Here is a 12593-nt window from a genome sequence, read left to right on the forward strand (position 1 = left end):
CAAGTAGGGGTAACCACCCATAGATGAGATCCCCCTCCTTAACCTCAGCCACTTCCCATGACAGCGGGGTTGCCCCTTTCCCCTCTCCACCCTTCCTACCAGGCTTTAGGTGGCTTCTTCTGCATTTCCCTGGTTATAAGTCTCCTCTTCAAATAATTGTTGGTTGATAACTCAGGGAGATTGTTCCCAAATTTAGTTGTTTTCCATTTTGGTTCTCAGAGTAGGTGAGAGTAAGATCCACCTACTCTTCCACCAGTTTACCAACTGGACTTTGTTGTTCTTTTCCTGTTCCATTAAGTGTAATGTTAGATTGTTTATTTGAGGTTGTTCTTGTTTCTTGATGTAGGCCTGTAGTGGTATGAATTTCCCTCTTAAGATGCTTTTTCTGTGTCCCACAGATTTAGGGATTGTTGTGTTCTCATTTTCATTTGTTTCAAGGTATCTTTTTATATTTCTTCTCTTGTTGTTAACTCATTCATTTTTAGTAATATGTTGTTTAGCTTCCATGTCTTTGTGTGTTTTTCAGTTTTTTTCTTGTGATTGATTTCTAGCTTCATACAATTGTAGTCAGAGAAGATTATTTCAATCTTCTTAAATGTGTTGAGACTTGTTTTGCGTCATAGCATGTGGTCTACACTAGAAAATGTTCCACGTGCCCTTGAGAAGTATGTATATTCTGCTGCTTTGGGGTGAAATGCTCTGGAGATAGCAGTTAAATCCATCTGATTCAGTGTGTCATTTAAAGCTGCTGTTTCCTTGTTGCTTTTCTGTCTGTGAAATCTATTTATTGATGTCAATGGGGTGACTAAACCCCCTGCTATGACTGCTTTTCTGTCCATTTCTCTTTTATGTCTGTCACAATTTTCTTGTATATTTAGGTGCTCCTATGTTGGGTGCATATGTTTTCAAGGGTTCTATCCTATTTTTGGATTGCTCCATTTATGATCATGAAGTGTCTTGTTATGTCTCTACTGTAGCCTTTTTTTTAAAGTACAGAATACTGGTCATTGGGTCTCTCCAGGATTGGCTGTACAATGCCCTGGAACAGCGTTTTCTCAAACATCTGATCCATTGACATGCTTCTAAAAGTAGGTTCTCATGATTCATCAATTCAATGTCTAGGTATATTCCCCAAAGATGTGAAATCAGAAATTCAAATTGGTTATGATTTTAATTTAAATATTTTATTGTTTGTGCTATTACAGATGTCCCAATTTTTCCCTTTTTACCCACCTCCACCCAAACTCAAATACATTCTTGCAGATCAATATTCATAGCAGAAATAGTCAAAAATGGAAATTATTCAAGTGTACCTCATAAGATGAAGGGATAAATAAAATCATATGCACATAAATGGAATATTATTCAATATTTTTAGAGGAATAAATTTTGATACATGTGCAATGTGGTTGAAACTTGAAAACATTATGCTAAGGAAGAGAATTCAAACACAAAAGGATAAGTGTTGTATTAGTTCATTTATAAGAGGTATGTAAAATAAGAAAATTCATAGAGAGTAAAAGTAGAATAGAGGTTTCCATGGACTGGGGAGGAAAGAATGGGGAGATGCTGTGGAACGGGGATAGAGCTTCCGTTTGGGATGATGAGAAATGTCTGGAAATACACACTGGTGATGGTTCCATGATATTGTGAATATACTTATGCCACACAACTATACTTTTAAAATGGTTAGAATAGCACATATATGCATAATGAAATATAAATAAAAATGAAATAAAGTAAAATCATTGCAATTTTCTTTCAAATGTAGATTCTAGGGCTCTCCCTCTAGAGATGTTGACTAGATGAATTTAGCAAAAGTACATGTCTGGGAGAATATCTATTGACAAAAGCCTCAGATGATAGTTCTGATAAACGTAAAATTAGAAAACATTGCCTCAGGGCAATGGGTCTCAGGGATTGTCATAGGGACAAGCAAAATTTGAAATGTGTGAAAATTACAAATTCTCAGATCCAAATTCAGGCCTACAGAGGCAGACACTGGGGAATAGGACTCTGAAATCTGCTCTAACACATCCTCAGGGTCACCTTGATGCAAGCTAAAGTTGGAGAACCATCCCCTAGTGAATCCTGGGAGCCTTTGCTACTCAGCCATCTATCCAATGACAAAACTACAAGTCAGGAAATAATGACACTTGTTCCTGACAGGGATCTAAGGAAGACTAGAGTGATTTTTCCCAGAGGAAAGGGATGCAGGGGGAGAGAATCAGAGATGGTCCCACTGTTAGTCTCCCAGGGGTAAGGAATTGGCAAGACAGACACCTTCCTTTTTGACCCTGCCCCTCAGGAGTCACCTGATGAGGGAGTCAAAGACCCATTGATCAATTTGTCTAACAAAGTTCACAGGGGAATTTGCCCCCAAGGTCCATTAACCCTTAACTTAACAACTTAGAGTCAGTCATCAGTGCTGTCCTGTGCCAGAGTCAAGACACTCATGCCTCTCCAGCAGATACAGCCAGGCCTTATATCATGTACCTGGCCTTGTACCCCTGCTATTATGGAGGACAGACCTTCCTTTTTCACCACCAAACTTCAATGAAAGTAAAAGATTCACAAGTTAACCCGGCAGAACCCGGTAAGTGTCACAGGAAATAAGAAAAAGGGATGGTAGAGTGAATAGGGTATTGACTATTGTTGAGCACAGGACAGGGAAAACCCTCTGCTGTCTATGGAGAATGAGCTCTAGAAGTCACTTGCTTGGGAGGGTGAATGACTAGACTCCTTGTTTGAAGTTGCCATTGCGTGATGAGCTTCTACTTCAATGATATGTTATTTGGTTAGATTGTTGATGGGATTATGGGAATGGGGAGGAAGAGGCTAACCCATCTGTCCCCTCTGACACCATTGCAGTTCCCACAACCACACTGTGTAGGGGTACAGTCACTAGTCTTTGGTGTGCAGGTTGATGCCACCAGGTGCTGATGGAGCTTTAGGTCCTTTACAGTGAAGTCTTGAACTCTTCTTATTCTTTTCCCTTGTTCCGCAGCCCAAGAGTTCCAGAGCCTGCATCTTCACTCAGCCTAGACAAATTTTTCTTAATGTTTTGCCAGCCTTGCTTATTTGGGAACATCTCATTTCTTAAAAAGGATCCTTCTTTCCCTCTTCCTGCACCCTTATCCATGGTTCTTATTAGGGAGATTAAAGAGAGAAGAGGATGAGGTCGTTGGTGTCTAGGACCACAGTGTGTAAAGAGAGAGGGAAAGAAAAGGATGTAAGAAAGTCCAACATCTAGTTCCTTAATGACAACTTACCCTTTTGCTCTAGAAATTTTGGGAAACACTAAAACTCACACGTCCTTTCCCATAGTTGCTCTTGACCACACCCCCCCCACTTTGGGTATTAAGTCTCATCCTTAACAAAGAACATGAAATCATTAGCAACATAACTATTATTTTGTTTTATGTCTTTTGGCCTTTATTCCTCTTCCTTAAAACAATAGACATGGTTCTTCAACTCTAATGATATGGATATTTACTCCTATTATTTTGTCCTTGGCTTTGTCATCTTTAAATCCATCTTTCACCACACCCCAGGGAAGTTGTGATACAAATCATGACCCTCCTTTGGTTGCCCTTCCTCCACAACCCTATTCTTTATCCATTATTCTTTTCAAGGTTCCCAGTGATGTGGTCACCTCTTCAACCTAATTCTTCACTGTTTCCTTTGCCCACAGTGTGCTTCAGCCAGTGGCTAAAAGCACTCTGTCCCATGCTATCTACTTCTTATTGTCTTTTCCCTGCTCTCTTCTAAAACAGGAAACACCCTATTCAATAGTACACCTGTGAAACTTGCCCAGGAATCTCCTTTTCCAAGAATTCTTCCCTGACTCCATCACTGTAGACTATTTTTGGGACTCCTCTCAGTATCCCAGTCTCCAGACTGTCTTCATCTTATCATTTAAGTCACTGTATTACAATGACCTATTTGCGCATCCATCTCTGGAAGGTGGGCTCCCAGAGGTTGAAGACCATACCCAATAGCTGACACTTAGCCTGTCCCAAAGAATCCCTTCTTGAAGAGTGACTTCCTGAAGTTCCCTAGTGAATAAGAGCAAGCTTAGTTCAATTCTCTAGTTCCTATCATGGTTCAACAAAATTGCCCATTAACATTAAATACAAGAAACAAAACAGGACATATTTATTTGGTGAATGAGTGAACAGGACTGTATTACTGACAAAGGGCTGTATTATCCACTTTTGATTTCTAAACTCTGGTCCTAATGTAAAGAGTTTCTAAAGTGAGGAAACTCCTTCTTAAGATGAACATGATTCACTTCATGACTCTTTAAATCATACTTCAGCTGCTTTTGCAACACCAGGTGGGACTTTATAGAAAAATAATCATCGTGATGGATTTGAATTTCAGCAACCTGAGAACAAACCCTGCAGCAGCCAGACCCCTGGCTTTGTCCATGAGAACAAGGTGAATTCTCATTAGTCTCTCCCTTGTGTCCAATATTTTTTTATTGAATATTTTTCACTGTCTCAATCTTTATATTTGACACAGAAAACAATATTTGATAATCTCAGCAGTAAAACCATGTCATACATTTATCAAATGCACTTAGTTCTTAAACCTAGAAGGTTTGCTTGGGCGTACATCTCTCCCACAGAGGAAGCAATATGCATCTGAGACCACATTCCAGCTTCAGAGGAGCCATCCTCCTTTACCCATTCCTCTAAGCAGCAAAGTCATGAAAAGAATATTAATACTGTCCTCCATGGTGCTCATGATATACTAGGTCCTCCCCTGAGTTCTCAATAGGTTTCTGACTGGGACAACATATTAAAAAATCATTCTTACTATAGGTTAATCTACTGGATAAAAATAAAGAGTTAAGTTCCTACAGCAAATCACCAACTTAGAACAAAAAATATTGGATAAGAAACTTTTAACAACATTAAATAAAACAATGTTAACCACGTTGAATGAAACACTGTTACTTGAGGTCCTGCTGTACTTGTAAAAAGAGAGAAATTGCACCAGGATGTTGCATATCAGTGAAAAGGATGAGCATCAGACATATATGATGCTTAAAGTAGAAATGGGAAGGTGGAGGGAGGGGACATTGGTCCAGTCTCTTCCTACCTCTGACTCTCTCCTTGCCAAATCTTGGGAGTCCTGGAACCAGAGGGGAAAGAATGGGTGTCTTCATTCACTTTCCTGTTCTCTCTCTTCTGGAAAGTGGATCTTCATGTGCTTGTGGACAGAGCTCAAAGGACATTGTGTCTGTTCATACAGGGATGAGAGTGTTTAGCAGTTTCACAAGCAAGAAAGATGACTGAAAATATGAATGTTAAGGGACTTTTGGGGAGGGATAAAAGATGATGAATGTCCTCATTAATGAACCAAGAAAAGTAACCGTGTGAAATTATACGTTGTGAAATTATTCGTACAGATGTCATTTCCCTGTTTAGTCTCAGTCATCTTCTGTTTGTGCCTCTGGATAATTAGGATAGAAAGGCAGGGGTGTGTATGCAGGTATTTCAGACAAAGCTTGTGGAGAAGGAGTTGCTGATGCTAGTACTCTGGGTAAAGATCCCAGGTGAGCTGCAAGAACAAGAGAAAATAGGCTGAATTGTTTGGACCTGATCGGGATCAACACTGCTAATGCGTGTTGCCCAGGCCTGAGAAGAGGATGTGGCTATTTGATGAGCAGCAACTTTATATTCCTTTTCTGTCTCCCTTTCTCCCTTTTCTTCACCAACATCCTCTTTCCATATACTGACCACTTTCAGGGTAAGAAGTCCTAAACGTTTTATAGTAGTGGACACACAATGACTATATAATGACCTGCGGGAAAGGAAATATGTGTTTGTAGCTCTTCCATTTACTAATTCTGCCACCCAACCAATACAAAGAGTGCCCTTTGTGCTAAGAACTCAGCTAGTGTTGAGAAGTGAGGTGGTTGGGAATTACCTAAGTAGATGAGAGCCTGTATGTAGTGACACGGAGGAATGAGGAGAAGGAAGAAGGGAGAGGTTTAAGTGGAGGGAGAAGGTCCTGACAAGTAGTAGACACATAAGAGTGTATGGCCCTGGGCAAAGAAAAGCTTTTCAAAATGATCTGAATAGAAGATAAAATTGAGATATGGCGAGAAATAAGGCTGTGGGGTCAGAGTAGAGACATGATACACCAAGGAGTTAGGATGATTTCAGCAGGCGGCACAAAGTAATTTCAAAAATTGTAGGCTGGAGTGATATTATCCAATTTTCATTTTGGAAATCTCAGTCAGACTGTTGTGTGGAGGAACCAAAGATGAAACTGGAGACCAGGAAGGAAGTCCCTTCAATAGACTGGGAAGAAATTAAAGTGTTTCCTCTTTTTCATTGCAGTTGATGCCGTGAACACAAAGCACACTCCAGGGAATATCCAGAATCTCAGGCATCTCCCACATACTCTCTTTTATTCTGCTCAATTAAAAACATCCAAATCAAGAGAGCAAGACACATGAAACGTAAGTCAAGAAAATTTAGAATGTGTCGTGAAAATTTGCTTAGAATAACTCTCAAATGATTTAAAACCACAAGAAATGACTGCAAACTGACCATCCCCCAAAGGGTAAGAACAAAGTATTCATCCATTGCTAAACAATGTGGGTATGATATACCATTTTTGTCATTCCAGACACTATCAGCTTTAGGGGTTTTAAACTGAGATATAATTGACACATAACATTATATTAGTTTTAGGTGTACAACATAATAATTTGATATTTGTATGTATTGCAAAATGATCACCTCAACACCCTAGTTAACTGCTTTCACCATACATATCAAAGAAATTTTTTTGTGATGAGGACCTTTAATATGTACCTTCTTAGTAACTTTCAAAAATGCAATACAGTATTAACTATAGATACTATGCCATCTATTACACCCGCATGACTCATTTATTTTATAACTGGAAGTTTGTACCTATTTTTTTAGATTTTATTTATTTATTTTTAGAGGGGGGAAGGAAGGGAGAACGAGAGGGAGAGAATCATCAGTGTGTGGTTGCCTCTCACACATCCCCAACTGGGGACCCAGCCCACAACCTAGGCATGTCCCTGACTGGAAATCCAACCAGCATCCCTTTGCTTCTCAGGCTGGCACTCAATCCACTGAGTCACACCAGCTAGGACTGGAAGTTTGTACCTTTTGATCCCCTGCCCTCCCCTCCCACTTTGGTTTTTATACCTAAGAAGACTGACAGTGACAACAACCAACATTGTTCTCCTGTGCAGTCAGGAGCCTTACAGACCAGGAAGTGTAGAAAAACACTGATAACAGAGCAAAGGAGAATACTGAAATCACTGTATAGTTTTATGTTATACCTTGTCCCAGGTTATAAGACTCATTCCTCTGTGTCTGCTTATCAGACACAAGGCCCTGAGGTGAAGAGAGTCAGAGGTAGGTGGGCTGAGAATGAGTCCTCGCATGTGCCCAGCCCCAATCTAAGCATCACTGAACAGTGAGTACAAATCTGACTTTCACCCCTTCCAGCTCCTATGTGGATCCCGATGCAACTTCTCTCTTCTCCCAGTTTTTAATGAACATCATGGATGGCGCGACTCCAAATTCTGTTCCTTCTTTTGAATTGGTGATTCAGCGTTCTTAGGGTATAATCCCAGCAATACAATTGCTGGGTCAAAGGCATTTCCATTTTTAGTTTTCTGAGGAAATTCCATACTGTTTTCCACAGTGGCCACACCAGTCTGCATTCCCACCAACAGTGTACTAGGGTTCCCTTTTCTCTGCATCCTCTCCAACATTTGTTTGTTGATTTGTTTTGTTGGCCACTCTGACTGGTGTGAGGTAGTGCCTCATTGTGGTTTTAATTTGCATCTCTATGATGGCTACCCCCACCCCCAATGTTCCTAGCAGCACAATACAATAGCCAAGTCCTGGAAGCAACCTAAGTGCCCATCAGCAAACAAGTGGATCAAAAAACTATGGGACAATTACACAATGGAATTCTACGCAGCAGAGAGAAAGAAGGAGTTTATACACTTTGCATCAGCATGGATGGAACTGGAGAGCATTATGCTAAGTGAAATAAGCCAGGCAGTGAGGGACAAATACCATATGATCTCACCTTTAACTGGAACCTAATCAACAAAAGAAAAAAGCAAACAAAATATAACCAGAGACACTGAAGTTAAGAACAATCTAAAAATAGCCAGAGGGCTGTGGGGAGGAGAAAGTGGGGAGAGGGGTTTTAAGGAACTACTATAAAAGACACATGGACAAAACCAAGAGGGAAGGTGGAGGCCAGGTATGGAGGTGGGTTTGGCTGGGGTAGAGTGGAGGGGTGGGGAGAAAATCCAGACAACTGTAATTGACAACAGTAAAAAAAAAAAAAGTTAAAAAAAATCTGTTTGTGGCGTTTCAAGTAGTATCATAGGGTACTGAAATGCATTAAGCCTTGATATCCCCTCTTTCCTTGGACACTTTGGCCAATTGCTTAACTTCACAGATGAAGGCCCTGTTTCTACAAGGTGTTTCTGGTCTCTGGTACATTAAGCCTTAAGCATTACTGAATGTAGTTTATTAGTTGGTGAAAATATTTTTTCTTTCTTTTTTTTCTTGAGAAGTAAACCTACCTTCTACTCATCCTCCAGTTCTCTGGTCAGATATTTGAGATACTCTCTCAAATTTTCTCACCTCTGAGACATGGTTTTCTTACCCTTCTGTGATTCCCAGGCAAGGCAGATAACCCAGATCAAGCTGCTGAGCTTACCAGACCTCATGCTCCACATTGTGGTAGAGCAAGTACAAACCATTTTATCTCTGAGGTCCAAGGTTGCTCTGAACTGTTCAAAGAGAATTCTAAGAGAGAGGTAAAGAAGGTGGGTGGGTGTCCCAGAGGATAATGACAATGGTTAATCAACAATTGGGAAGTCTATATTCTGTAACAAATAACAAAATATACAGTCCCCAAATTTTGTAGTTAAGGCTTTAATGCCTAGTTATTTACTTCAATGAATGAAAACAGGATGTGCGGTGGAGAGATGGGGAGAAAATGCAGACAATTGTAACTGAATAAAAATTTTAAGAAAAGAAATAAAAGAAAAAGAAAAAGAAAACAGGAGGAATAATCTAGAGTTGTCCAGTGTCTATTTCATGCTATTTACCTTCCTCATGATCTAGATGAGGTGTCAGCAACATGGAAACAGGAAATCAAACAAGGGATTCAGATTTTTTACTTCTGGGATTTTCCCAAGACTCAGAGAATCAACCCATCCTATTTGGACTGTTCCTGTCCATGTACCTGGTCACCGTGCTCGGGAACCTGCTCATCATCCTGGCTGTCAGCTCAGACTCCCACCTCCACACCCCCATGTACTTCCTCCTCTGCAATCTGTCCTTTGTTGACATCTGTTTCACCTCCACCACCATCCCAAAGATGCTGCTGAACATCCAGACACAGAGCAAAACCATCTCCTATATTGGATGCCTCATTCAGGTGTATTTTTTTGTAGTTTTTATTGGAATGGACAACTTCCTCCTGACTGTGATGGCCTATGACCGGTATGTGGCCATCTGCCACCCCCTGCACTACATGGTCAACATGAATTTGCATTTCTGTAGCTTCCTGGTTCTAGTCTCTTGGTTCATCAGGCTCTGTGTGTCGCTGGTTCATATCCTACTGATGAGGAGGCTGACTTTCTGTGCGGGAACTGAAATTCCACATTTCTTCTGTGAACTGGCTCAGATTCTCAAGGAAGCCCGCTCAGACACCTTCATCAATAATGTCTTCATGTATGTGATTGCTGCCCTACTGGGTGTGATTCCTGTCACTGGAATTCTCTATTCTTATGCTCAGATCATCTCCTCTTTAATGAGAATGTCCTCTGTAGGGGGAAAATATAAAGCATTTTCCACCTGTGGGTCTCACCTCACTGTGGTCTCCTTGTTTTATGGTACCTGCCTGGGGGTCTATCTCAGTTCTGCTGTGACCCCTTCTTCACAGAGAAGTTTGATTGCCTCAGTGATGTACACTGTGGTCACCCCCATGCTGAACCCCTTCATCTACAGCCTGAGAAACAAGGATGTGAAGGGGGCCCTAGGAAGGCTCCTCAACCCAGCATCACCTTGTCCGTGATGGGGCCACGTGATGGGCCCAGAACTAAGTGTACATTGTGGGCCTCAAAGGTTAATGTTGCAATTTTAAATATCCTGGTTCTTTTTCTCTCCTGTAAGACACTATTGATTTCTTCTATCCAAAGCACAGATGATTTCCCTTTTCTTTGTTTTTGTATTAGTACTGGTTTGGGTCTTCTCAACAACTCCCTGAGAAACTTCCTTTTGGACTTTTCTTCCCTGCATGCTGTCCACAGTTCTCCTTGTTTGGTCAGCATTCCTGCAGCTATTCTTAAGATTTCTTTTTTTTTTTACATTCTTTATTTTTTTCTGTACTTTTTAAAAAAATATTTTTAATTTTTGATTGATTACAGTTATCCTGCCTTTCTCCCCATTTGCTCTCACTTTCCTCTTCCCCCCAAGTCCCTCAGTCAATCTGCTCCCAATTATCTGAGCCCACAAGTCCTCAATTTGTGTTCCTTTGTTTGCCTCTTACCCTCCCCCACTTATCTCACTCCCCCCGTCCCTCTGGTCACTGTCATTTCCAAGTTTCTGGCTCTATTTTGCTCTTTTGTTTGGTGGATTAGATTTTTAACTTTAAATGTAAACCTCTTGTCATATCAGGTTCTGACTAAGTTTCCCAGAAAGTTGTCCTCACACCTGACTGATCTTCACCTTAATTTCTTTGTATTAATGGGTACTTTTGCCAGAAAAAAATGGAGTAAAAATCACACTGCAATCAAGGCAATGTGCTTAGAATGTCAGGACTCTATATGTTTCTCCACAGGAATGACTATATTTCATGTTAAAGCATTTTTTGAGGTATTTTCTCTTATTTGCTTCACTTTTAAAAAGGAAAGACTGAATTTCAGGTGGACTACAACCTGGACGGGTGACTTTGCTATTTTACCTTTCACAACAACAATGATGTGATTTCAACTTCAAAGGAGGAATCTCAATTTGAAAGGTGTTTTCTTCAGATGACAAAGAAAGCACTGCCTGTGAACATTTATATGTGTCACTCCCTGTGATTGTTCCTTCCATCCATCACCCTTCCTTTTCTATTTTCTTTGACCTTTGTTTTCCATTATTGCAATTTTAAGATATGCCTTGTAGGAACCAAAAACATGTAAAAATGAATACAGTAAAATAAGAATTGTTTTCTCCCATGTTTTAATTATTTTGGAACTCTGTGGGAGTGCATTCGGGAATAATAGTTACATATTTGTGGAACCTTTTTAGAACTTAATTCACTTTGGGGGAAGAATATTGCTAGAAGTCAGTCAGCAAGGAAGCATGGAGGAGTCCATGGTTCCTCCCACATTCCTCCCCCATTCCCTGGGATCCTCTGGCCACATCCACTGCGTGGCTGCCAAGAACCAGCACCAGCTGGAACCTACTTTGCCTGACATGTGGCAGCAGAAGCAACAAAGAATTATGCAACTCCACTAAAAATTTAAATTTTTTTATTTTTTAACATTTTTATTGATGTATAATTTAAACACCGAAATTTACCCATTGATGTAGCAAGTCCAATATTCTTAGTAAATTTATAGATTTATGTGATCATTAACAAAATACAGTTTTAGGACATTTTTATCTCCTCAAGTAATATCTTTTTGCCCATTTATCACTCTAACCTTAGCTCCAGGAAACCACTCCCACCTCAGCCTTAGGAAACCACTGATCACTTTCTGTCTTTATAAATTTGTGTTTTCTAGATATTTTTGTATAAACTGAATAATAAAATATGTGACTTTTTTTCTTTATTCTTCTACTTAGTGCATGTTTTTGAAGGTCATCCATGTGGGAGTATGTGTCTATATTGTCTTTTTGAATTAAAATGTCGGATTCTGTTGTATGTTTACACTTATTTTGCTTATCCATTCACAGTTGATGAACACTTTGATATTCCAGTTTGGAGATATTATCAATAGTGCTTCTGTGAACATCTGTACATGTCTCTTTGTGTTGATGCACATTTTCATTTACGTTGGGTAGGTATCTTGGAGTGCAACTACTGGGTCATATGGTAAATTTGTTTAACTTTTTCAGAAACTGCCAAAATGTTTTCCCAAGTGTCTGCACCAATTTACATTCCCATGATAAATTAATGAAAGTTCCAGATTTTTCACATCTTCACTACTACTTAGTATTCGTGGAAAACTTCTCATAGGAGAATATGCTTGAGTATTGAATAAAAAATGGGTAGAAATTTAACTGCAGAATATGTTTAGGTGACAATCAAGTGAATTTCAAGGGTATAATAATAAGGAAGACATATGGAACTATGACTAGGTTACTAGAAATAAGGTTGGATACATAGATGGAGGTCAGACCATTGAGGTTTTTAAATTTTTTTCATTTCTTATATAACATTGTATGGGTGCTTCTATTCTACCCCTAAGGAATTCTTCTCCATGCAACTACTGTCTTGGCTAGAGGCTACTATTTTAGATTGCGCTTGCCTGAGCCTCAGCAAAACCAGGGTCTTCCCATAACTTC

General features: G+C 39.8%; 1 protein-coding gene across 1 annotated transcript; it reads left to right on the forward strand.

The window, feature by feature from the left end:
- The first annotated feature begins 2458 nt into the window (after positions 1-2458).
- LOC128779288 (olfactory receptor 7D4) lies at positions 2459-10110 on the forward strand. Its single transcript, XM_053911750.1, has 3 exons — positions 2459-2596; positions 6357-6478; positions 9156-10110. The coding sequence occupies exon 3, from the start codon at positions 9172-9174 to the stop codon at positions 10108-10110; it is 939 nt and encodes a 312-aa protein (XP_053767725.1). The 5' UTR covers positions 2459-2596; positions 6357-6478; positions 9156-9171.
- The last annotated feature ends 2483 nt before the right edge of the window (positions 10111-12593 follow it).

The sequence above is a fragment of the Desmodus rotundus genome, chromosome 9, assembly GCF_022682495.2.
Source record: "Desmodus rotundus isolate HL8 chromosome 9, HLdesRot8A.1, whole genome shotgun sequence".
Lineage (NCBI taxonomy): Eukaryota > Metazoa > Chordata > Mammalia > Chiroptera > Phyllostomidae > Desmodus > Desmodus rotundus.